The sequence below is a fragment of the Mesoplodon mirus genome (genome assembly GCF_964341445.2).
Source record: "Mesoplodon mirus genome assembly, chromosome: 4".
Classification (NCBI taxonomy): domain Eukaryota; kingdom Metazoa; phylum Chordata; class Mammalia; order Artiodactyla; family Ziphiidae; genus Mesoplodon; species Mesoplodon mirus.
In genome coordinates this window covers 112,401,831-112,429,038 of record NC_138979.1, presented here as the reverse complement: position 1 = coordinate 112,429,038, position 27,208 = coordinate 112,401,831, and the positions used below count along the sequence as shown (strand labels likewise).

The following is a 27,208-nucleotide window of genomic DNA, read 5'->3' as shown; positions in this document are numbered from 1 at the left end:
TATGCTTCCCCCTTCTAAAGAATTTTATCCCTGCTTTGGTTGCTGTACAATGCCTGCAAGCAATTGTTTTTTATATTGTGCCCAAATTTTATAGTTATTTATGGTGGGAAGATTAATCTGATAGTAGCTATTTCATCATAGCCAGGACCAGAATTCTTCAGCTTTAAGTTCCAGAAACTCACTTTCATCAAACCATATAAGTAGTTAGTCTTTAGGGGAGCTAAAATAACTAATCAAATTTGCAAGTATGGAATACACTCCTTAATTTGGGTAACTGCTAAAGAATCTTTTCCTATCATTGCAGCTGCATCATCAGAATATACGTACTCAAAATTTAAACCCTAAACACATTTGTTGACAATGTAATCATTCATAGATATATCCCATTTAGAGCTAATTGTTTTGAATTTCAGGAATGAAGCTGAAAAAAAGAATTCCTCCTCTTATCATCATCATGTTCAAGTTGCACATATACAAAAATAATTGCCATTTTAGCAGTAGCTCTGTATACATCAAGTTACATGGAAAATAATTTTGCTAACTTTGTTCATTCTGTGGTCTAGTTCTTTAATACGCTGAGCTGTGGAGTCATTGAAAAGTGGTAGCTGAGCTACCTTCTTTGCCATGGATTCATTCAAGATTTGCTAGCAAGCATCTTTGACACAGTCTTTCCCTAATGATTCAACAATTGTATATGTTCTTTGTTTTAGCAACTCAAAATGCTTTTTTATAAGAAGGACATTTATAAATGTTCAATGGAATATTGAACATTTACTTTTTTCTGCTTTTTAATTCAATAATATTTCTTTAAAAAAACTTTTGTTTTGAACTTATTTCTTTATGTTTTGTATATAAAATTCTTACGTTTGATAGTTTCATTAGCTAATATATCTCTGCAAATAAAACATTGTGGTTTTAGCACCTCATGGTCAATTATAGCTATACATATAATTAAAAATATATGAGGGTTCATACTTCTGATTAAACTAGTATGAACTCAGTTCATTTCTTGGGAGCCATTTCCATTGTTATCATTTGGTTTACTACTATGGCTGCCATCAGAAAGGATATGTCTTTTCTTGGAAAGGAACTCTGTAAAGCTTGTTTTGCCATAGACAAATTAGGGTTAAAAAATAAATAATATAAATTATATTTCCTAAATTTAACTTATAATATTGAACTATACATTAAAATTTAAAGTATTGTGAAAACAAGATACAAAAATAAATTTGTGTATGTTTTCTCAATTTTTACACACTTTGGGTTATAGTTTATAAGCAAACCTTAAAATATCACCTGTTTTAATGTGGTTCTATTGTGCATGACTAGTATGTGCAGATAGTACTATCACACCCAAACAGCCTATATCCTGTTCAAGGAGATGAGTCTGTTGATCATGTGCTTGGATATTACAATAATGTTGAATTGCTATAAAAGTTTCTAAAGTTTCCTCTCAGTTTCTGTTCATTTCTTGTTGTTGACCATACTGTGAGAAGCACTGTCCTAGCTCAGGTCACCATTATATCTTCTCTAGATTATTGCAGTACCCTTATAACCAGTGTGCTCTCTTCAATTTTGATTTTCCTGCCACCTCACATATACCCTTCGACCCTGGCTGGGTCATATGTTTATGGACACATAGCTAGTTGGTGGAGGAATGGGATTGGATTGTAATGCCAATGGTCTGATTGCCTGTTCACTGCCTGTCCCAACATACTACACTTCCTGAGTTGGTGAAAGATTAAATCATTTTAACATACCAGAGTCCAAAAGTGGGCAAACACACTTTAGAAAGGTTTTAATACTCGTTATCAAAAAGATTTTTCTGGTTAGTCTTCAGTTAACTAGAATATTCAATTAACCATTATCCTCCTTTACATGTAATGTTTGGGTGGGTTGAAGTTCTTTGTTTTATACTTAGGCATACAATGCAAGCACCAGAAGGCAGCAGAACACAAGTGGCTAGGTAAGACCATGGAAAAAGGAAAATTTGTAGGGCTAAGATTTTAGAGAGTTTAGAAAGCTAAAGTGGAGAAATGACAAAGAGAGAAATAAGTCAGTGAGACTTCTCATTGTGATAGGTTTTATCTTTTCCCACAATTTTCCATCCTCAGAAATTGTACATTCAGTATCTAATAACTATCTCCAAGACTCAACACAAAAATAACAGTGAAAAATACTAATGTTCCACAAATTCATCCTTCAAAAGCCTCAGCAGTAATTTGTTGTCAGTTACTCCTTTTCTTGGGAAGATTTGAGAGGGGGTGTGGAGACGGAGGTGTTGAGATTTGTTGAAATAGAGGAGGTGCAGATTTGGATGTCATGGATGCCTGAAGTCATGAAGGATGTTATCTAGGGCTCTGCTCTCCTCTTCCTTTTAACCAGCCTTTCTCTCTGCTCCTCGGAGGCTACATATCTAAATTCCTCTGTCTGGTATTCAACACCCTTCATAACATGGCCCCACTGTGTTTGTTTTCCATCGCTTCCCAACACGAACCCTCAGCTCTAGGCAGGTAGTCACTTAACTACTCCACCCTCTGTCATCTCCACACCTTTAGGCTGCTCTTTAAACCCAGAGAGACTCACCTCATCTTCTGCTGTGCAGCTTTAGAAAAATAACACAGATTCTTAGGGTCTTATTTTGTAAAATGGGTATAACTTATATCTTGTAACAATGCCACAGGGATTAAATGAGACAATTTTTGTAGGGACCACAGACAGTAAAAGACACCTAGGAGGTTCTCAGCACATGTTTGTTCTCTTCTCTTTCCTATCTTCAAGCCACCGATCAGCCATAGCTTCCTTCGTGAATGAATTTCTGTCTACAGCATACACTGATATCTCATTTTCATAAGCTCTTGTGGCACTTAATGTTAAATTCAAGGAAGGGAAATTAATACAATACTAATCTTACCTCTCACATTGGCGAACAAATGAGAAACCGTGATAAGATCCAGCGCTGGGGAAGCTATGGGAAAATGAGACCTCCCATACAAATGTTTTAGCAAGATATAATTTACATAGCATAAAATTCACCCTTCTAAAGTGTAGGTTTAGTATATTCACAAGGTTGTGCAACCATCACCACTATCTGATTCTAGAACATCTTCATCACCCTGCAAAGAAAGTGAATACCCATTAGCAGTCATTCCCCATTTTTCCCCCTGCCTAATCTTTAACAACTACTAATCTACTTTCTGTCTCTATAGATTTGCCTATTCTGGACATTTTATATAAACGAACTCCTATAATAAATATGTGGCCTCTGTGTCTGGCTTGTTTTACTCAGTATAATGTTTGCAAAGCTCATTCGTGTTGTAACAAGTGTCATACTTAACTCATTTTACGGGTGAATAATATTCCATGGTATGTATATACCACAATTTGCTGTCCATTCATCAGTTGATGGAGATTTAGGTTGTTTTACTTCTTGGCTGTTATGAATAATGCTGCCATGAACATTCATATACATGTTTTGTGTGAATATTTTTTTAATTCTCTTGGGTTTAGACCTATGAATGAACTTGCTGGGTCATATGGTCACTCTATGTTTAACTATTTGAGAAACTGCCAAATTGTTTTCTAAAGCAGCTGCATCGTTTTACATTTTGGCCAGCAATGTGTGAGTGTTCAAATTTTTCCAAATCCTAGCCAGCACTTGGTGTTGTCTGTTGTTTTGATTCTAGCCATGCTACTGGGTATGAAGAGGTATCTCACTGTGGTTTTAATGTATCTTTCCCTAAAGACTAATGATGTTGAGTGTGTTTCATTTGCTCACTGACCATTTGTGTATCTTCTTCTGAAAAATGTCTATTCAAATATTTTGCACATTTAAAAATTGAGTTGTGTTTGTGTTTTTATTGTTGAGTTATAAGTGTTCTTATATATTCTGGCTACTAGACTCTTATCAGATACATAATATGCAAATATTTTTTCCCATTCTGTGACCTTGGCTCTCGTGATAGTATCCTTTGCAACACAAAATTTTAAAGTTTTGATGAAGTCCAATTTATTTTTAATTTTATTGCTTATATTTTTGGTGTTATATCTAAAACATACATAATCCAAGGACACAAAGATTTAAATCTATGTTTTCTTCTAAGAGGTTTGTAGTTTTAGATCTTACATTTAGGTCTTTGATCGATTTTGAGTTAATTTTTGTAGGTGGAATGAGGTAGGTGACCAACTTCATTCTTTTCCATGTGGATATCAAGCTGTCCCAGCACTATTTGTCAAAAAGTAATACACTCTTTGGGAGTACCTAGTTTAGCAGTATTTGTTGTAATTAAAAATATACAAATCTTATTTCCCAGAAATCCTTCCTCTAATTTATGGAATACTGATGTGGCTGTACAGAGAGTTATATCCAAGGACATGTATTGCAGCATTGTTTTTTTTTTGTTTTTTTTTTTGCGGTACGTGGGCCCCTCACTGTTGTGGCCTCTCCCGTTGCGGAGCACAGGCTCCGGACGCGCAGGCTCAGAGGCCATGGCTCACGGGGCTAGCTGCTCCGTGGCATGTGGGATCTTCCCAGACCGGGGCACGAACCCATATCCCCTGCATCGGCAGGCGGACTCTCAACCACTGAGCCACCAGGGAAGCTCTGCAGCATTGTTTTAATTGAAAAATATTGGCTACAATAAAGCATCTTAATTGAATAATGGGTAAATAAATTGTGATATGTTCATATAATGGAACACAATGTTCCTGTTAAACAGAATGATGTAAAATTATACGTATCGACTTTGAAAGATACCATGATATTTTACTGAGTTAGAAAATATTTATTCTTTAAGCTGATGTTTCTTGAGCTCTACTGTTTGCTAGTCACAATGTTATGTGCTTTATGAGTGTTGACTCATAACAACCCTATAAGATAGCTGTTATTATTATCCATTTTACAGATGAAGTAGCTGAAGTTTGTAGTATTCAAGCAACATGTTGAAGGTCACAAAGCAAGCAGATAAGCTAGGATATGGTAAGTCTGACTCCAGAGTTTGTACTTTACCTAAGGCATTAGTTCCATATACATATATATATATGTATTATTTGGCAATGAAGGTTTGCATGAGCATAGTAAAAATCCAGCAGAATAACTAGCATATTATATATGCTATATTATCCATGGTCAGATTTAAAAGATATGAAGGGGCTTCCCTGGTGGTGCAGTGGTTGAGAGTCCGCCTGCCGATGAAGGGGACATGGGTTCGTGCCCTGGTCCGGGAAGATCCCACATGCCGCAGAGCGGCTGGGCCCGTGAGCCATGGCCACTGAGCCTGCGCGTCCGGAGCCTGTGCTCCGCAACGGGAGAGGCAGCAGTGAAAGGCCCGCGTACCGCAAAAAAAAAAAATAAATAAAATAAAATAAAATAAATAAAAGGTATGAAGGGGCTTCCCTGGTGGTGCAGTGGTTGAGAGTCTGCCTGCCGATGCAGGGGACACGGGTTCGTGCCCCGGTCCGGGAAGATCCCACATGCCGCAGAGCAGCTGGGCCCGTGAGCCATGGCCGCTGAGCCTGCGCGTCCGGAGCCTGTGCTCCACAACGGGAGAGGCCACAACATGAGAGGCCCGCGTACCACAAAAAAAAAAAAAAAAAAAAAAAAAAAATATATATATATATATATATATGAAGGAGAGCAGAAAAAACATGTGCTGAGAATCTTCTGTGTGTTTTTACTGTGTTATTGTCCTTACATAAATTATCTCATTTAATCCTTATGACATTGTTAAAAATATGTTATATACCCATTTTTCAAAATAAGACCCTAAGAATCTAAGTGTTAAGTACCTTTCTTAAGTTGCACAGCAGAAGATGAGGTGAGGCTCTCTGGGTTTAAAGAGCAGCCTCAACAAGGGTGTGGAGATGACAGAGGTTGGAGTAGTTAAGTGACTGCCGGACTAGAGCTGAGGGTTCGTGTTGGGAAGCGATGGAAAACAAACACAGTGGGGCCATGTTGTGAAGCGTGCTGAATACCAGACAGAGGAATTTAGATATGTAGCCTCTGAGGAGCAGAGTGAAGGATTGGTGGAGATGAGAATGAAGATGGTAAATCCTTCATCTTTATACACTTCTTCATTGCTTGACTTTGTTACAACAACTACGCATTATTTTATAAGTAAAAAATTGAGATAAAGGTATTTGATAAACATTTTGGGCACTTATTCTATGCTAGATACTGTACTAATGTTGATTTCCAATAACAGAGACCCTCACGAACACACCTGTAGTTGAACAAAGATGGGTTTATTGGCTTTTTGCAAAGTGAGAGAACATATGCCATGAGGAACATGGGGCATCTCAGTAGAAAGATGTTAGAAGGGATTTATTATATGATTTGGGTTTGTGTTAGTTGACTTTGGGGAGAACTGAAGGGAGTAGAGATTTTCTCTGGATGCTGTCAGAAAGTGGAAGGAAATTCTGTGATTGTGTATCTTAAGTGTTATCTAGAAGGCACTTGGGCTAAAGCTTTACTTGGTAAGGAGAGAACATGTATTTAGATGAGATTGTTAGACCAGGTATAAGAAAGAAGTGTCTCTTAAAGATTATAGAAAGGTCTCATGGTTTTTAAAAGTCACTGCACCTTGATACAAACTACTATATATAAAATAGATAAACAATAAAGTCCTACTGTATAACACAGGGAACTATATTCAATATCCTGTAATAAACCATATGGAAAAGAACATGAAAAAGAATATGTATATATATGTATTACTGAATCACTTTGCTGTACACCAGAAACTAACACAACATTGTAAATCAACTATACTTCAATTTAAAAAAAAGGATACTCTTTGCAAAAGGAAAAAAAAGTCACTGCACATTTAAAATATATTAAACATGCAGTCTTTGTATATCAATTATACTTAAATAAAAATGTTAAAAAAGTCACTGTACCTTTAACCATTTGGTAAAAGTCATTAGACTTGTCCTAAAACTTATAATAAATCTTTTAGAAGGGACTTCCCTGGTGGTGCAGTGGTTAAGAATCTACCTGCCAATGCAGGGGACATGGGTTCAAGCCCTGGTCTGGGAAGATCCCACATGCCGTGGACCAACTAAGCCTGTGCACCACAACTACTGAGCCTGTGCTATAGCGCCTGTGAGCCACAACTACTGAGCCTGCGTGCTGCAACTACTGAAGCCCGGGTGCCTAGAGTCCGTGCTCCACAACAAGGAGAAGCCCGCACACTACAATGAAGAGTAGTCCCCACTCACTGCAACTAGAGAAAGCCCATGTGCAGCCTGAAAAACAGCTCTGAACAACAGGGTATAGATCAAAGAATGTAAGTAATAGTGAAAAAGAGGACAAAGGAACTTTGAGTATAGAAAATAAATTCAGTAATGGGGGCTGGAGTACAGGACAGAGCCATCAGTGGGTCCATGTCACACAGGAAGTGATCAATGATATTGGGTCCACAGAAAGGGAGTTGGGAGATGAAAAAAATGGGGATTGGGTAGCCAAGGAATCCAATGAGCCAGCAGAGGGACACCAGCATTCCACAGAGCTTCCTAGTCATGATGGTGGGGTAGTGCAGTGGGTGGCAGATGGCAAATGATCAACAGTTACTGCCAGGAAGAGACATTCAGCTGTGCCCAGGGAAAAGAAGAAATGGAACTGGAGGAAGCAGCCAGAAAATGAGATGGCCTTGGTTTTGGAGAGAATGTTGACTAGCATGTTAGGAACAGTGGAGGAAACATACCAGATCTCCAGGAAGGCAAAGTTTCCCAACAGAAAGTACATGGGGGAGTGTAGTCGTGGGTCCCATCTCACTGCACAGGTAATGGCTCCATTCCCCAGCAAAGCCAAGGCATAAACCACCAAAAACAGTGAGAAGAGAAAAATCTGTGTTTTCCAGTGACCAGGAAATCCCAGGAGAACAAACTCAGTCACAATGCGTGTTGCTGACCTGTTCATGGGTCTTAAATCTATGAAGAAGAAAGACATGAGTGTAACCCAAGTTGCTTTGCTTCCTACATATCTTTAGGATTTTTTTGAAAGGGAACTTAAACCTTAGAGGAAAATATTGAATATGAGATATTTTGAAACCAGGTGGGATTAAATCTCACCTTATTTTGAATTGATTGTGGATCTAAATCTCAGTATTATTTTGCTAGAAACCAAGGCAGCAAGATCCACATCAGTTTGTACAACAAGTGGTATAAATTTCTTTCTTTTTAATTTTGATCTTTAAGAAGACCCTTTCTGATTTTGGTCTGTTTTTCTAAAGTTGATTATGGGTCTTCATGCACAAACTCATCCACTTTCTCTTATTCAGCATAACTTGTTAAAATCAACAACAACAGATATTTTGAGGACAGCTGGTCTGAGGTTGAGCTAAGCCTTTGGCAACAGAACAGAATTAGTTGACTTACACGTGGAGATAAAAATTACTCCAGAATGCTAGCTTTTCAGAATGGCCTAATCAACTGAGTTAATTGTGACAGACATCACTACACTCAAGACTCAAGGCTGTTTCTAAGTTTTCCTTTAAAAGTTTCTTTTAAAATATCACTCTAACCAGTTGAGTGATGCCTAAAAAAATACAAAAGCCCCAGTATATGATAAATATTTGCTTTAAAGAATGTGAGAATATTGTTTTAAGAATATCCCTATTTATAAGTGTTTATTTTTATATTTTTTAGTCATACTATACAAAAATGAACTATCTTACTTTTTATATTCAGATTCTACCTAGATAAAATCGTGTTTCAATACAGAGGTTTAGTTCATTTAGTAAGTATTTTTGGATGATAAAAACAAATAAAGGGATCTGAGATCAATGGGGTTTTATCTGCAATTTTATCTGGTAAAATCAATTTTGTTCTCTGAAAAGGAAGAGAGGACATTTTCAAACATTTGGACAAGCGTGTACTTTTCAGTAGCATTTAAAAATTGAACAGGGCTTCCCTGGTGGCGCAGTGGTTGAGAGTCCGCCTGCCGATGCAGGGAACATGGGTTCGTGCCCCGGTCTGGGAGGATCCCACATGCTGCCGAGTGGCTGGGCCCGTGAGCCATGGCCACTGAGCCTGCGCGTCCGGAGCCTGTGCTCCGCAATGGGAGAGGCCACAACAGTGAGAGGCCCACGTATGCAAAAAAACAAAACAAAACAAATAAAAATTGAACAAAAATGTATAAATCTTTGTGTTTAAACAACAGAGTAATCTTGTAATTGATTAATATTTAAAAAGCACTGATTGAGTCTTAAAAATAATAGTTTCGATATTGAGTTTTCTTGTTAAGTTCAGATCTCCTGCCTTGTATATTGGAAGTCACCAGTCATAACTTTGTTAAGGATAGAAGATAAATTTGAAAGGAAAAGAAGAATAGAGAATTTGAAAGAAGGATCATGTATGATACTTAGGAAAAAAGATTTGGACTAGTCCCCTGTTGGTGGTTTTTAAGGAAGCATAAAAAAGGAAAATTGAGCATCCAAGTCCAAAGCTGTCCAGTTTTCCAATCAATGTTGAATTCAAAAGATATCTGTTTACCACCTTCCCTGAATAAGGTGCTCAATAAATGATTCCCAGACTGTTATTTACAAAGCATAAATAAATCATTTTCTCTGCTACAGGTCAGGAATTAAGTCCAAGCTCACAGATTTAAACTAAAAACTAGAAACATGAGATCTATGTTTCCTGTCCTTCTTTCTGAAAAAATGAGCTATGTCTGATTAGTGTGAATAACAGTTCAGGACACTCTCCATTATATACTGACAACTTCACATCTCATTTAATCTTTTCTGTCAACATACCCTATAAGATTTATTAGCAGCAACATTATTTTTCCTGCAGTCCTTGGTGAAAATGTAGATAAGTACTGAGATGATCAAAGGGTGGGAAGCTTAATAGAAAAGCCAAAGTAATCAACTTTTATTTTAACCACTGATGGAATAAACTGACTCCATTAAGTTCTTCATAACTCCACCCTTCAAAGCCTCCAAAATTATTTGCTGGGAATTGTTAGGGTATTAGAATGGACTATCCACCATTTTATGCCATAAACACACTGTTCCTCACATTTTTGGGATTTATAAATCATTATATGAGGACAAGGCTAAGGGACCAGTTTTTTCGTACTCTCCTTTCCAATACAAGAAACCAACCAACCAGCCAACCAGTCAGCTCACCAGTCCACCCACCTCAAGAATAATAGCTTGATTAAATAGCTTCCTTCCAAATGTTCTTCACTTGGTATGTTGTCTTCTCAGACAGTCTGAGAGAAAAGTATACCACCTGATTACTCCTGGAATGTGAGTTTGCTTTTAGAAAGATGGTCCCGAATAATCATAAAATCAAAGAATTGGAAAGAAATGATGCAGATGATCTATTTTAACTGTTCATTTTACAGATAGGCTTTACAGAGGGTGCGTGACTTTTTATCCAATGAACATAAATGTTCTATGTTCATATATGGAATGTTTACACTATTTCTTGTCTTTTGCAGTGGCTATTGGATATTTGCTTTATAATTATTCATTAATCCATTATACTTTACATATGTGTTTTATGCATTTTCTGCCACATATTACCTTTTAAAGAAAGTTGTAAAAAATAAATTTTAAATAAAATCATGGGGGACCTAATTGAATAAATTCTTTTTGAAGTATCATGCTATGTAAAAATTTGTTTCTTTGATTTACATTGTCTTATTATATAATTAGAACAAAATAATTTATTTTGCTTCCTTTTTTGCCTTGGAATCTAGGATCCTCAAAGATGTTTTATTCTGAAATTGAAAGTTTTATTTATTGATCTGACCTGTTCATCATTTATGTTATTTCTCACAGTATCTTGTTCCTTATGTGTCATCATTGGGCTGGTATAGTACATATTTTATTATACTTCTAGTTCTTTATTGGGGGAGATCATTTATATCTACTATATTTTCTGATAGAAGTCTATAGCCTATTTTTAAGACCATTTTTTTTAGAGCAGTTTTAGGTTTACAACAAAACTGCGAGGAAGGCACAGAGATTTCCAATATATCCCTTACCCACACATATACCTAGCTTCCCCCTTTATTGACATCACTCCCCAGAGTGGTACATTTTTCACCAAGGATGAAGCTGCATTGACACATCATAATCACCCAAAGTCCACTCCTGGTGTACATTCTATAGTTTTGGACACATATCCATCATTATAGTAACATACAGAATATTCTCACTGCCCTAAAAATCCTCTGTATTCTGCCTACTCATTTTTCCAACACCTTTCCTCCCCTCCTGGCAAGCATTAATTTTTTTTTTCTTTTTGGGTCTCCATAGTGGGATTTATTACCGTAGGGGAAAAATGAGGGGAAAAAAAGTAGATGCTTCAGGGCTGTACACCGCAGTGCTGGCGCAGTAAACAGGCAAGCAGGGCAGCAGCCTGGCATTCCCCTCAAACTGGAGAGCAGCAGCGCTGACAGGAGATGCATGCTAACAGACCGCTAGGGTCGGGCGCCGGGAATCCGCCCCCCACCGCCCCGCCCGGGAATCCGCCTCCCCGCTCATGGTGACGTCAGCGCGCCCGTCAGGCACTCGGGTCTCCGCCACAGGAGGGCGCCCGGGCGTCTGTGGAGGAAGAGCAGGATTGAGCTGGCATTTTCCTGTGGGGAGGTGAGGAGACAGGCTGGTCAACCCTGAGGTACTGAGGCATGAACATCCGCATCATTCGGTGTTTCGATTTTTAATCTCGTGGTTTGAGCACTTTTAACATTTCCTCCTTTCGCTGTCACTAATGTTTTCCTGAGGGGAAAGTTGCAAACCGTGAGCGGTATGGTTTCAATCATGAGAAACTCTGTGGAAAGGCCTGTGCCTTTCCCAGAGTTAATATTTATTGTCTCCGTAGTTTTGCCCTTTCCAGGATGTCATAGTTGGAATCATATAGTTTGTAGCCTTTTTTATTTTTATTTATTTTGCGGTACCCGGGCCTCTCACTGTTGTGGCCTCTCCCGTTGCGGAGCACAGGCTCCGGACGCGCAGGCTCAGCGGCCATGGCTCACGGGCCCAGCCGCGCCACGGCATGTGGGATCCTCGCAGACCGGGGTACGAACCCGCATCCCCTGCATCGGCAGGAGGACTCTCAACCACTGCGCCACCAGGGAAGCCCTGTAGCCTTTTTTAGATTGGCTTATTTCACTTAGTAATATGCATTTAAGATTCTTGCATGTCTTTTCATGGTTTGATAGCATATTTCTTTTTAACATTGAATAATATTCCATTGCTGGATGTACCACAGTTTATTATCTGTTCACCTGCTGAAGGACATCTCAGTTGCTTCCAAATTTTGGCAATAATGACTAAAGCTGCTATAAATATCTGCGTTCAGGTTTTTGTGTGGACCTAAGTTTTCAACTCCTTTGGGTAAATACCCAGGAATGCTGTTGCTGGATCATATGGTAAGAGAATGCTTAACTTTGTAAGAAACCTCCAAATAGTCTTCTGAAGTGGCTGTACCATTTTGCATTCCCAACCAGCAATGTGTGAGAGTTCCTGTTGCTCCACATCCTCACCAGCATTTGATCTTGTCAGTGTTCTGGATTTTGACCATTCTAATAAGTATGTAGTGGTACCTCATTATTGTTTTAATTTGCATTTCTCTGATTACGTATGATTTGGAACATCTTTTCATATGCTTATTTGCCATCTGTATGACTTGTTTGGTGAAGTGTCTATTTAGATCTTTAGCTCATTTGTTTGGTTTGTTTTCTTAGTTTTGCATTAAAAAATTAATTAAAAAATTTATTTTTATTGAGGTATAGTTGATTTACAATATTATATTAGTTTCAGATGTACAGTATAGTGATTCAAAGTTTTTAGAGATTATATTCCACTTAAAGTTGTTATGAAATACTGGCTATATTCCCTGCGCTGTACAATACTGGCTATATTCCCTGTGCTGTACAATATATACTATATATATATATTTTATACATAGTAGTTTGTACCTCTTAAACCCCTATTCCTATCTTGCCCCTCCCCCATTCCCTATCCCCACTGGTAACTACGAGTTTGTACTCTATATCTGGGAATCTGTTTCTGTTTTGTTATATTCATTCATTTGTTTTATTTTTTAGATTCCACATATAAGTGATAACATACAGTATTTGACTTTCTCTGTCTTATTTCACTAAGCTTAATACCCTCCAGGTCCATCCATGTTGTTGCAAATGGCAAAATTTTACTCTTTTTTATGGCTGAGTAGTATTCCATTGTATATGTATACCACATCTTCTTTATCCATTCAACTTTTTTTTATTTCTCTATTGCTCATGTTTCTTTTTTTAAATTAAATTAAATTAATTTATTTTTTATACAGCAGGTTCTTATTAGTTATCTACTTTATACATATTAGTGTATATATGTCAGTCCCAATCTCCCAATTCATCCCACCATCCCCCCCCAGTGTCCCCCCTTGGTGTCCATACGTTTGTTCTCTACATCTGTGTTTCTATTTCTGCCTTGCAAACTGGTTCATCTGTACCATTTTTCTAGATTCCACATATATGTGTTAATATACAATATTTGTTTTTCTCTTTCTGACTTACTTCACTCTGTATGACGGTCTCTAGATCCATCCACATCTCTACAAATGACCCAATTTTGTTCCTTTTTATGGCTGAGTAATATTCCATTGTATATATGTACCACATCTTCTTTATCCATTCATCTGTCAATGGGCATTTAGGTTGCTTCCATGACCTGGCTATTGTAAATAGTGTTGCAATGAACATTGGGTTGCATGTGTTTGTTTTCTTTTTTTTGGAAAAGGTAGTCTTTTAAAAAACTGCTTTTGTCACCAGGTTAAGTCATGCAGTTACAAAGTAGGTAGAAATTTCTGAAAGGATATTATTGTTAAAAAAAGAAAAGCTCATTCTTACATAAATATTATCAAGTACTTCACTGAGACACTACTGTTCAAAAGGCCCTGGCCAAAAAACTCCCAAACAAAACACAACCCCAGATTGTTTCCAGCCCACTGGGAATGAAGCCATGTGCAGAAGACAAGGCCTCTAAATGAGGACACAAAGTCAGGGTGAGTCGGGACCATTGGCAATGCTCAGAGCCACCAACCATACTCCAAAGAGGGAGCACAAGTGGTTTTTTTTCTGGGACACTCTACTTGAATTATTGTTCAATTAGTCAACACAATAGATCTTCAAAAGAGGACAATTAATTAACATGATAAGGAGGTTACTGCATTCTTTGGACTATATGTCATAATTGTGGTTAGTAAATTCCGACAGTCTTAACAAAAATAGCCTCCATCATTTGCAGGTGTGAAGATAACTTAATTCTCTGCCGGGCTTTTTATTTTTGCTGGATGACAATATGCAATTGTCAAGTTATAAATGATACTGTTTTATGTTATAAAAATATTAGCTTTTTTCATTTATTATGTTTACAGGCATTCACTGCTTGAGTCAAGTTTAGGCTTGTTAAGTGATTAAAGGCAATTTTATTACAGCAGCATGTACTTATTTTATTCTAAAAGAATAAAACGCATAAAGAGAAAGTTTTTTTTGTTTGTAACCTGTAAAATTGAGTTATTTTGCTGATGTAAAATACCAATAACTCACTTGAGGACCATGCTACCTCCTGAAAATGCCATATACCTCCTTCTTAAATGTGTCAAAGCACCTGATAGATCTGTCCAGAGCTGAAGTGGCAAGTGACTGACTACTCTTGGACAAAAGGAGCTTTCCCAGGGCTAAAGCTGACTGTGCTGGGAAACAGCCATGGAGCAAGGCAGCACAGACAGAGGGAAAAGACTATATTTAAAGGCAAAATGCCCAAATGGCTCTCTGACATAGCTAATTTCTACTATCACTTATTAGCTTATATGTGGTCCCCTAAATTTTTTTCTTAAGGGGCTGATTTGGATTGACTTGTTGAGAATGGTGTCCATTATCTATTAAGTCATGAAAGAGAGATTTCTGCGGTTACATGTAAACTTGTGATAGGTCTGCGGATGAAGAGGTGAAGAGGGTAGTGAAGAAGTCAGCTGCAGTCCGGTCCAGTCTATGTGAAGGTCACACCAGCTTCATTGTACACCTTGAACACTTTCTCGATGGCGTTGACATAGGCAGCTTGTTCTCAGGTCCAATCCCAGGTTATACCTCATGGCTGTGCCCGTGATTTGCCTGGCAGAGTACTCCATGGTGTAAGCTAAGCCACAGTGCACAATGTCTTTCTCAGAGGCACCCGATATCCTGTCTTGGAACTCTGCTGTGGGTACAATGGGAATAGTTCCAACGTGCTTTCCAAATTTCCTTTCCAAACTCTCTCGAACAGACATGAGTAAATGGTAGTTAGAATCCCTTTCATATTTGAAGGTCAAACGGCCATAGCTGGCATGATTTAGATTCTTCAGCCACTCAAAGTAAGATATGGTCACTCCTCCAGTAGAGATCTAGAATAACCATGATGTTCCTCTCTAGGAAAATCTTATAAGCTTCTGGAGTTTTTGGTCTTTTTGGCATCTTCAGCAATGATCTTAGTTTTGACTCTGGGTGCATTGGACTTGGTCAGCTGCTTCTCGATGGCAGCAGGGATCAGTATGTCACAGTCTGCCTCCAAGATGCTCGCTTCATAGATCTTTGCTTTGGGGAAGCCCAGGATTGTTCCATGTTGCAATTTGAAGTCTTCCAGTTCCTTTGGGTTATTACCATCTGGATTCCACATGCTCCCATCAGATTCACCAACACCAACACATTTAACACTGAAATGATGTAAATATCTCATAGAGTGCAGGCCCACATTACCAAATCCCTGAACAACAAATGTTTTATCTCCAAATCCTGGTGTCATTCCTAAAATACTCATGTAAGAAGCTTCATTGATGAAGTTTTCAATCCCATGGAAAACTCCCCGACCAGTGTCAGAGATCCGTCTGTGGATTCCACCCTGACTGATGGGTTTACCGGTAACACAGGCAATGGGCATTCATATCCTGGTGCCCTATGGTGCTAGCATAGGTGTCAGCAATCCAGGACATCTGCCTCTTGCCTGTGCTCATGTCTGGGGCAGGCACATCAATGCCAGGACCAATAAAGCCCTTCTTTGCCAGCTCCATGGTGACTATCCTTGTGATCTTTTCCAACTCATTATCAGTATAGCTCTTGGGATTGATCTTAATACCAGCTTTGGCACCCCCAAATGGCACATCAACCACTGCACACTTATATGTCATCAGAGAAGCCAGAGCTTTTACTTCATCTACACTCACATCACTGCTGTAACGGAACCTCCCTTGCAGGGCGTGCGGTGCTGGCTGTGCTGGGCCCGGTGGCCCTCGATGACCTCCCAGGAGCCGTCGTCATGCCAGATGGGAAAGGACAGGCTCAGCACATGGTTGCAGGGCTTGATGATCTGCAGGATGCCATGCACCCGGTTCCTCTTCTGTTCCTCGCTGTCCCGGGTCTTGTCCACCAGCTTGTCCTCCAAGATACTGGTGCCGCGGTTGAAGAAACTCTCCACCGTTTTGAAGAAGTTGGGGTCTTGTTTATGGTTTCCTTTGCTGTGCAAAAGCTTTTAAGTTTCATTAGGTCCTATTTGTTTATTTTTATTTCCATTTCTCTAGGAGGTGGGTCAAAATTGCTGTGATTTATGTCAAAGAGTATTCTTCCTATGTTTTCCTATGTTTTCCTCTAAGAGCTTTATAGTGTCCAGTCTTACATTTAGGTCTCAAATCCATTTTGAGTTTATTTTTGTGTATGGTGTTAGGCAGTGTTCTAATTTCATTCTTTTACATGTAGCTCTCCAGTTTTCCCAGCACCACTTATTGAAGAGGCTGTCTTTTCTCCATTGTATATTCTTGCCTCCTTTATCAAAGATAAGGTGACCATATGTGTGTGGGTTTATCTCTGGGCTTTCTATCCTGTTCCATTGATCTATATTTCTATTTTTGTGCCAGTACCATACTGTCTTGATTACTGTAGCTTTGTAGTATAGTCTGAAGTCAGGGAGCCTGATTCCTCCAGCTCCGTTTTTCTTTCTCAAGATTGCTTTGCCTGTTTGAGGTCTTTTGTGTTTCCATACAAACTGTGAAATTTTTTGTTCTAGTTCTGTGAAAAATGCCAGTGGTAGTTTGATAGGGATTGCATTGAATCTGTAGATTGCTGTGGGTAGTAGAGTCATTTTCACAATATTGATTCTTCCAATCCAAGAACATGGTATATCTCTCCATCTGTTTGTCATCTTTGATTTCTTTCATCAGCGTTTTATAGTTTTCTGAGTACAGGTCTTTTACCTCCTTAGGTAGGTTTATTCCTAGGTATTTTATTCTTTTTGTTGCAGTGGTGAATGAGATTGTTTCCTTAATTTCTATTTCTGATCTTTCATTGTTAGTGAATAGAAATGCAAGAGATTTCTGTGCATTAATTTTGTATCCTGCAACTTTACCAAATTTATTGATTAGATCTAGTAGTTTTCTGGTGGCATCTTTAGGATTCTTTATGTATAGTATCATGTCATCTGCAAACAGTGACAGCTTTACTTCTTCTTTTCTGATTTGGATTCCTTTTATTTCTTTTTCTTCTCTGACTGCTGTGGCTTAAACTTCCAAAACAATGTTGAATAATAGTGGTGAGAGTGGGCAACCTTGTCTTGTTCCTGATCTTAGTGGAAATAGTTTCAGTTTTTCACCATTGACTACGATGTTGGCTGTGGGTTTGTCATATATGACCTTTATTATGTTGAGGTAAGTTCCCTCTATGCCTACTTTCAGGGGGGGGTTATCATAAATGGGTGTTGAATTTTGTTGAAAGCTTGTTCTGCATCTACTGAGATGATCATATGATATTTATCCTTCAGTTTGTAAATATGGTGTATTACATTGATTGATTTGCGTATATTGAAGAATCCTTGCAGTCCTGGAATAAACCCCACTTGATCATGGTGTATGATCCTTTTAATGTGCTATTGGATTCTGTTTGCTAGTATTTTGTTGAGGATTTTTGCATCTATGTTCATCAGTGATATTGGCCTGTAGTTTTCTTTCTTTGTGACATCTTTGTCTGGTTTTGGTATCAGGGTGATGGTGGCCTCATAGAATTAGTTGGGGAGTGTTCCTCCCCCTGCTCTATTTTGGAAGAGTTTGAGAAGGATAGGTATTAGCTCTGCTCTAAATGTTTGATAGAATTCACCTGTGAAGCCATCTGGTCCTGGGCTTTTGTTTGTCGGAAGGTTTTTAATCACAGTTTCAATTTCATTGCTTGTGATTGGTCTGTTTATATTTTCTATTTCTTCCTGGTTCAATCTTGGAAGGTTGTGCTTTTCTAAGAATTTGTCCATTTCTTCCAAGTTGTCCATTTTATTGGCATATAGTTGCTTGTAGTAATCTCTCATGATCCTTTGTATTTCTGCAGTGTCAGTTATTACTTCTCCTTTTTCATTTCTAATTCTATTGGTTTGAGTCTTCTCCCTTTTTTTCTTGATGAGTCTGGCTAATGGTTTATCAATTTTGTTTATCTTCTCAAAGAACCAGCTTTTAGTTTTATTGATCTTTGCTTTTGTTTCCTTCATTTCTTTTTCATTTATTTCTGATCTGATCTTTATGATTTCTGTCCTTCTGCTAACCTCAGGGTTTTTTTGTTCTTCTTTCTCTAATTGCTTTAGGTGTAAGGTTAGGTTGTTTATTTGAGATGTTTCTTGTTTCTTAAGGTAGTATTGTATTGCTATAAAATTCCCTCTTAGAACTGCTTTTGTTGCATCCCATAGGTTTTGGGTCATCATGTTTTCATTGTCATTTGTCTCTAGGTATTTCTTGATTTCCTCCTTGATTTCTTCGGTGATCTCTTGGTTATTAAATAGTGTATTGTTTAGCCTCCATGTGTTTGTATTTTAAAGATTTTTTTCCCTGTAATTGATATCTAGTCTCATAGCGTTGTGGTTGGAAAAGATACTTGATACGATTTCAATTTTCTTAAATTTACCAAGGCTTGATTTGTGACCCAAGATATGATCTATCCTGGAGAATGTTCCATGAGCACTTGAGAAGAAAGTGTATTCTGTTAGATTTATCTATTGATTTTTCTGCATTAATAGAGAGGATCATGTTGTTTTGTCCCCTTCCTTCTATTAATGTGGTGTATTACATTGATTGATTTTATGTTAAACCACTCTTGCATTACTTGAATTTCTTATGTTGAACCACTCTTGCATCCCACTTGGTCATGGTGTATAAACCTTTTAATATACTGCTGGTTCAAGTTGGTAGTGTTTTGTTGAGTATTTTTGCATATATCTTTATAAGATATTGATCTGTAGTTTTATTTTCTTTTGATGTCTTTGTCTGGTTTGGTATCAGGGTAATGCTGAATTCATAAAATGAGTTAGGAAGTATTCTCTCCTCTTTTATTTTTTGAAAAATTTGAGAAAGGCTAGTGTTATTTCTTCTTAAATGTTTGGTAGAGTACATCACTGAAGTGATATGGCCCTGGGTTTTCTTTTTTTAGGCAGATTTTGATTACTGGTTCAGTCTCTCTACTTTTTATAGGTGTATTCAGATTTTCTATTTCTTCCTGAGTCAGTTTTGGTAGTTTGTGTGTTCCAGAAATTTGTGCATTTTGTCTAGGTCAGTGGTCCCCAACCTTTTTGGCACCAGGGACTGGTTTCGTGGAAGACAGTTTTTACATGGACGGGGGGCAGGGGGATGGTTCAAGTGGTAATGAGAGGGCTGGTTCAGGAGGTAATGTGAGTGATGGGGTATGGTTCAGGTGGTAATGCAAGCGATGGTTCAGGTGGTAATGCGAGTGATGTGGAGTGATGGGGAGTGACAGACAGACACTCACCCACTGCTTACCTCTTGCTGTGCGGCCAGGTTCCTAACAGGCCACAGACTGGTACTGGTTCACAGCCTGGGGGTTGGGGACCCCTGGTCTAGGTTATCTAGTTTGTTGGCATATAATCATTCTTAGTATTCTCTTATAATTCTTTTTATTTCTCTAAGGTCAATAGTAGTGTCCCCACTGTCCTCCCTCACTCCCTCCTTTCTTTCTTTCTAGTAATTTGAGTGTTTCTTTTTTTTCTTAGTCCTGCTTGAGGTTTGTCAATTTTTTTGGTCTTTTCAAAGAACCAACTTCGACTTCATTGATTTTCCCTATTACTTTTCTCTTCTCTATTTTGTTTATCTTTGCTCTAATCTTCATTATTTTCTTCCTTCTATTAGAGTTCAGTTTACTTTGGTCTTCTTTTTCTAGTTATTTAAGGTGTAAAGTTAGGTTATTTATTTCAGATCTTCTTTTTTAATGTGGATATTTACTGGTATAAGTTTCCCTCTGAAAATTGCTCTCACTCCATTGTTTTCCCATTAACATGGTTTTAAAATTATTGTTTTATGCATTTGTTTTACATCACATAGAAAAAAAAAGAGGATTACAAATCAAAAATACAGGCTTTATATTTATCTATGTAGTTACCTTTACCAGTGGTACCTTTACCTGTGTTATTTATATCTTCATATGGCTTCAAGTTACTGTCTGTTGTCCTTCCTTTTCAGCTTGGAGGACTCCTTTGACATTTTTTGCAGGGTAGGTTTGCCAGAATTCTTGGTTGAGTTTTTTTCTTTTAGGACCCTAAATATGTAATTCCACTGTCTTCTGGCTTCCCTGGTTTCTGATGAGAAGTTGGCTGTTCATCTTTGTATTCCTTGTTCATAAAAAGTTACTTCTCTTTTGCTGCTTCCAAGATTCTTTTGCTGTCTTTGTATTTGACAGTTTGATGATAATGTGTCTCAATGCAGATCTCTTTGAGTTTATTCTACTTGGAGTTCATAGAATGTCTTAAATATGTAGATTCATGTCTCTCATCATAAGCAGTTTTTTGACCATTATTTCTTCAAATATTCTTTGTTTCTTTTTTTGTCTCTTTTCTTCCTCTGGACTCCTATTATGTTTATATTAATATATTTGATGTGTCCCACAGGTCTCTTAGACTCTGTTTGTTTTACTTAATTCTTTATCTTGCTGTTCCTCAGATTGGATAATCTCAGTTGACCTATCCTCAAGTTCAGTGATTCTTTCTTCTGCTTGCTCAAATATATTGTTAAAATCCTCTGGTGAATTTTTCACTTTTGTTATTGTTCTTTTTAGCTCTAAAATTTAATTTAGTTCTTTTGTATAATTTCTATCTCTTTATTGACATTCTGTGTTAGGGAAGATTCTCAGGAATATGTGGAAGCTCTTCAGAGGCCTTATTCTCCAAAGTAACTCACTCCCCAGCTTTTCCTCCTAGGATTTTAGTGCATCTAATATTTGTCTCAACTGATATCCTTTGCCTTGGGTGGCAGTGGTTGGTTCATTTGCCTTATTATGTTTTAGAGGAATATCCTCCATGTGGCTGTTTCTCTGTTCTGAGAGAATTTCAAGTTAGGTGAAATAAAGGCAAACCTACTGTTGTAGTCTTCCAGGGAGCCCCTAGACAGGTCAAAACAGACAGGAAACATTTGAGAATAAGGTCCATTCTGTTTTCTCTGGAACCAGGAACCCCTTCTAGGAATATGGTCTGCTATCTTTAAAATGCTTCTGAGCTGAGGAGAAGGGGATGTGGCAAAGGTAAGCTAAAATGCCACAGAGCTCTCCTACCATGTTTTATTTGCCTTTTTCTTTTTTTCTTTTTTTTTTTTTTTTTTCGGTACCCGGGCCTCTCACTGCTGTGGCCCCTCCCATTGCGGAGCACAGGCTCCGAATGCGCAGGCCCAGCAGCCATGGCTCACGGGCCCAGCCGCTCCGCGGCATGTGGGATCCTCCCGGACCGGGGCACGAACCCACGTCCCCCGCATTGGCAGGCGGACTCCCAACCACTGCGCCACCAGGGAAGCCCCTATTTGCCTTTTTCTTGATGAAACATTCATTTCATTGCTCTAAATCTTTGAATATTTTCCAGAATTTTAATAAAGCTGATTCTGAAAATTTTTTCCTGTGTTTTCAATTTTTCTGTGGAGGAATGGGTCTTTGGTGTTTCCCATTCTATCATTTTTATTTAGAGATAAATGAGTGGTAAAGCTGAAGGAAAACAAGGGAATTATTGACACAAAATTCCCCTTTCCCCTTTGTTGCATAGGGAGACTGATGTTGGGGATAGGCTTACAGGATGCTTATTAAAATGTTGATAATATTCCATGTTTTTTACTTGGATAAAGAAGGGCACAGGCATTTCTGAATTTCATATTCTTTAATCTTGCAGATATATTACATAGACTTTTATGTATGTTTAGTATATTATATAATTTTAAAAAAGGATTTGTGGTAGATTTATTATTGTCTCTAACAAGACCCTTCCTAGAACTGTGTTTTTTTAATAACTATGTGTGAACAAAACACTTAAAAACATATGAATCTAGCGATAGGGGAAAAATTAATAAGTTATGGTTTATTCACAAAGAAGACAATATTAAACTATGAGGCATATCTATTTGTATTCATTTGAATAGAAGGTTACAAAATTTTAAGAGAATAAAAATAGCTATAAAATATTTGTATAATATAATCAGTTTAAAGAAATTAAAACCACTATATGTGTATGCATTCTCATGCTTGTATATGTTAGAAACTGACCAGTACTAAACTTGTTATTTGTGGGAAATGGGATTGTGAGAAAGGAGGATGGGAACTTTTACCCTTAACTTTACACTCATATATTGTTCGAAATATTTATGACAAGTGTATATGATTTTGTAATAAAAACACATATCAAAATGTATTTTTCAAAACAGATAAGCTTCTTAAATATTAAAGAATGTAAGCAATCAGTTAGTGGTTTTGTGACTAAAACATATTTAATTCTAGTGAGGACTGATTCAAGAACTAGCTCACTCATCCATTTCTAAAAACTTCCTTTCACTACCTGATGACTAATAATCACATAATAGACTCACCTCAAAGCGTCTGTAAGTACAAGGATGGAATTTGACCTGGTGTACTCTAGTTGCATTATGGAAGGGACACATAGTCCAGCCTGGGGATATTAGAAAGGTTTTCTGGTGGAAATGATGTGTGAATTGAATCTTAATGAAAGAGTAGGTGTTCTTAATGAGAAAATAACAGATATAGATACATATTCAACATCTAGTAAATTGCAGCAGTAGGATACTTGTGAGCTATTGAGTTTTATACAAAATATATTCTGTTCCTCTTTCAGCTAATAAGTTCAGCTGAATCATTAAAGTATTAGGGCTGAATTAAGGCACAACTGTGATGGATATTTCAAGCTTGTCTTTAGTAGTTTTCTAAGCATATTTTCTGATTCCTTTTCCTACCTTTTTTTAGATCCCTCTACCCACCCTGAAGCATAGTGCTCTCCAGTTTCCCAAGAGGACTTTCAAAGAGATACCTTTTGGCCTTCAGGTGAGTTTTGTTCCTTTTTCATGCTACAGCAATGTTTAAACATTTGTACTTGTAACTATTTAATGAGATGATTTGGGCTTTGGAGGGTATAAGCACAGAGGAACTTTATTTTTTCTCACCATGTCTACTTCAAACATTTTCTGATGTTCTGTTTGTCTCCACCTGTGGGTAGTATCTTGGACCAGTATGATAGGTTTTCTGATTGCTTTTAGTATTAATACATGGTTTCTTTATCCAGGTACAATCTAAAACCAAATTTTAATTTTTTATACAAATTAAAACTTATTCCTCAAGACAGTTTGACTCAGACTTCTACTTCTTTTGATCTACTTCTTTTCCTCTGCCCTTTCATTCCTCCCCTCACATTTCTACACTGCCTCTGGTTACTTTAGGTTTGAGGCAGAAGAGAAGTAAAGGTAGAAAGGCTTTTCCTTTACTGGTATTGTTGCCTTACAGGTTTGACAAAAGTTTGTATGTTGATTTTTATTTCATGGAGTTATTTATTTTTGGGGGGGCATGTAAGCACTCTAAACTGCAGTTCCCTGATGTGGGCAATGCTTCATTGGCTGCTACTTATGGCTTCTTTCATCTCTGGATTCTGGTGACCCATTCCATATAGACTAACTTTTGGAATTGCCTTACTTCTCCAAGTAGTACTTTTGGGAGGGATCCCTTTCAAGATGGTCCAAATTTGTTACCTTCCATGAGCTCTAACTAAGCCAAATGTGGGTATTTTATATTTGTTCTATTATTGCTGAGAAGTGCGTTATAGCCCAGTTCTTTCTGCCCTGCTCTCTGAGCCAGCTCTTCTACAGTATTTACATTTTTTTCCAAGTATGAACCAGGGCAGGTGTCTCTTAAACTCCAGGGGACAAGGGCAAGCCCTCTTAGTTGTTCTCTTGATGTAATTTTAATTTTCCTTAGGGGGATTGCATATTGAAGACTCACCAAAGATATTCTTACTCATTGTTTCAAACAAATTTCTAGCCTCCCCTTGTATACTGTTAATGAGGATGATGAACTAAGAATTGTGACTCTGGCTTAACAATCTCTTAGTGTATCCAACATTGATGTGTGGGATTTCTGCCAAAAATTCAGGACAACAGACGTTTTATATGTTATGTGTCTTTTAAACAAAGTGTTAGACAACCTTGTAAGCAAATAACCAATTTGATTCATATCTCTTAAAGTTGTGGGACAGAGCTTACACATTGAAAAAGTCAAAATCTTCCTGGAGGCAAATATAAAGATTTTTTTAAGAGTTATTTTTACCATGTGTCAGGTGGCAATCTCTTCCTATGGAAACACATTCATGAAACTAAAAGCACATCAAAATATAATCAAATACGTGATGAATTTCACTGTTCACAAAAGGACTGTGATGTTTATGAATAAAACCAAATCAGTTTAGATTGGAAGAAGAGGATTCGTTTTCCACTTGCAGAAAGAGAGTCATTGGGTTTCACAAAAACCTTTTCATAAGGTTTGGATAATTCTCATTCCACAGAGGATCTGATGGAGGGCAAATTTCATGTCCCTGCTGTGCAGGCTGTAGAGGAGGGGATTTAAGACTGGTGTCACTACAGAGTATGTCAGTGTGATGATCTTAGGCATAGCAACTGAGTTGCCAGGTGTGGGACTCACATACATCACCATAATGGCTCCATAGAACAGAGGCACTACAATTAAGTGGGATCCACAGGTAGAGAAGGCCTTTTGCTGCCCAGCTGAAGAAGGAACCTGAAGCACAGCTCTGAGCACCAAGGTATGGGACCCAAGGATGTACACAGTGGTGATAATGATGATAAAAGAGCTCACAGAATGGAATACATGCTCTACGATGGGTGAGCGGGCACAGGACAATGCCATCAGTGGGTCCGTCTCACACAGAAAGTGATCAACAATGTTGGGACCACAAAAGGGTAGTTGAGAAATGAAGAAAATAGGAATTGAATGTCCCAGGAAACCAGTGAGCCAACAAAGAAACAATAGAATGGCACAGAGCTGCCCAGTCATGATGGAGGTATAGTGCAGTGGATGACAGATGGCCAGGTAGTGATCTTAAGCCATGACGCAGAGGAAGAAGCATTCAGTTATGCCCAGGGAAAAGAAGAAGTAGAATTGAGTGAAGCAACCAGGGAAGGATACGGTCTTGGTTTTGGAAAGAAAATTGACCATCATACTGGGGACAGTGCAGGTCACATACCACATCTCTAGGAAGGAGAAGTTGGCCAGGAACATGTACATAGGGGTATGGAGTCAGTGGTCCCACTTCACGGCACAAATGATGGCCATATTCCTAGTTAGAGTCAAGATGTAGACAAAGAGAATCATTGAGAAAAAGATGATCTGCATTTTCCAGGAAGGCCCAACAAGACAAACTGTGTCACAGTAGATACCCCTGACTTATTCATGGTCCCCAGACTGTGGAGAGAAGACAGATAGATAATTACAGATCAGTTCACTGCTGAGGCATTTGAAACTTTTCTTGGGACAGGGAGTTTGATTCATTCAGGCAAATGTATCGAATATTCTAAAACAAGTCTTGAATAAATCCTGTCCTATTCTGAATAAGCCCTTTGGCCCTGATTCTTTGTAAGTGTACAATTCTAGGCTGCTTGAACTTTCTTTGCCAGTGGACCAAATCAGTTAAATTTCATCTTCTTTTCATACAAAGAAATCTTGAAATAGAGGCAAAAATTGTTTGTCTTATGTCTAATTTTTTTCAGTAAAAGCTTCATATATGGCAATTAATGCCATTCACTTCAAAATGAGAGTACACATACGCTGTCATTTAAAAACAGATTTGAATCTGACACTTTCTACAGATTTCAGTGATTTGAGCTTTGACATTATTTCAGATTCTTTCTCTCTCTCTCTCTTCAACTATTTCCACTGGGAGATTTTCTATCATTTTTCCCCCATGATACCAGAAGAAAATAAAAAAGGATATTCAGATAATAAATTATTTATATATTTTGTTATTTTCTATTTTAAGACATTTATATTGCATCACGGCTCATTTACAATTCAGTATTTAACCCTTTGTTTATAGCAATGAAAAGTCACTATTATTCACCCCGTGATGATTAATTTCACATGGTAATTTATCATGCTTCATATACATTTAAAATATATGTAATTAAAGATGAATATAACATATGAAATGTATTGGAGAAGAAAATTAAAATAACCAAGAGATTTTCTTTGAAAGCTCTTCTTATTGCTGCCACAAGTTTCCCTTAAAATTCACTATTTGGAAGATTTTACTTTAGTCTATTTAAACAATAGCTCCCAATTTTCAAAATAACAAAAAACGAGGGAATCAAAGATGTTTCAAAAATAATTATTTACCCATATTCCGAAATTTGTCCTTATTTCCTTTAGAACACCATCACTAAAGAAGATGTCTTTTTTTTTTTTTTTTTTTTTGCAATACGCGGGCCTCTCACTGTTGTGACCTCTCCCGTTGCGGAGCTCAGGCTCCGGACGCGCAGGCCCAGCGGCCATGGCTCACGGGCCCAGCCGCTCCGCGGCATGTGGGATCTTCCCGGACCGGGGCACGAACCCGTGTCCCCTAGCATCGGCAGGCAGACTCTCAACCACTGCGCCACCAGGGAAGCCCAAAAAGATGTCTTTTTAAGTATCAAATATTGGGTTGGCCAAAACGTTCATTTGGGTTTTTCCATAACATCTTACAGAAAAACTCAAATGAACGTTTTGGCCAACCCAGTACAACTCAGAATAAAGATCACAATGATAGCTTTAACATAATGAAATCTCCAGACATCTTTTAACAAGACACTTTTAACTTTTTTTGACTGATAAGAGGAAATTTTCCTTAAAAAGAATTTTGATAGTGATATATATAGAATA

The 27,208-nt window shown here is 37.8% G+C and overlaps 2 protein-coding genes and 1 pseudogene across 3 annotated transcripts; all 3 read right to left on the bottom strand.

Annotated features, from left to right (window-relative positions):
• Positions 1-7,277: 7,277 nt before the first annotated feature.
• LOC309803089 (olfactory receptor 11H4-like) lies at positions 7,278-8,021 on the bottom strand (the record flags this gene model as incomplete). The annotated part of the gene is given in 2 exon segments (XM_082619008.1): positions 7,278-7,558; positions 7,561-8,021. Coding segments are annotated over 2 exon segments (669 nt in total). The 5' UTR covers positions 7,949-8,021.
• Positions 8,022-14,934: 6,913 nt separating this feature from the next.
• On the bottom strand, positions 14,935-16,301 carry LOC309801924 (glutamate dehydrogenase 1, mitochondrial-like; annotated as a pseudogene). The gene has a single exon. The product of its transcript is annotated as a glutamate dehydrogenase 1, mitochondrial-like (transcript).
• Positions 16,302-24,808: 8,507 nt separating this feature from the next.
• LOC309802890 (olfactory receptor 11H7-like) lies at positions 24,809-25,746 on the bottom strand (the record flags this gene model as incomplete). The annotated part of the gene is given in 4 exon segments (XM_082618764.1): positions 24,809-25,393; positions 25,397-25,591; positions 25,595-25,686; positions 25,689-25,746. Coding segments are annotated over 4 exon segments (930 nt in total).
• Positions 25,747-27,208: the final 1,462 nt, after the last annotated feature.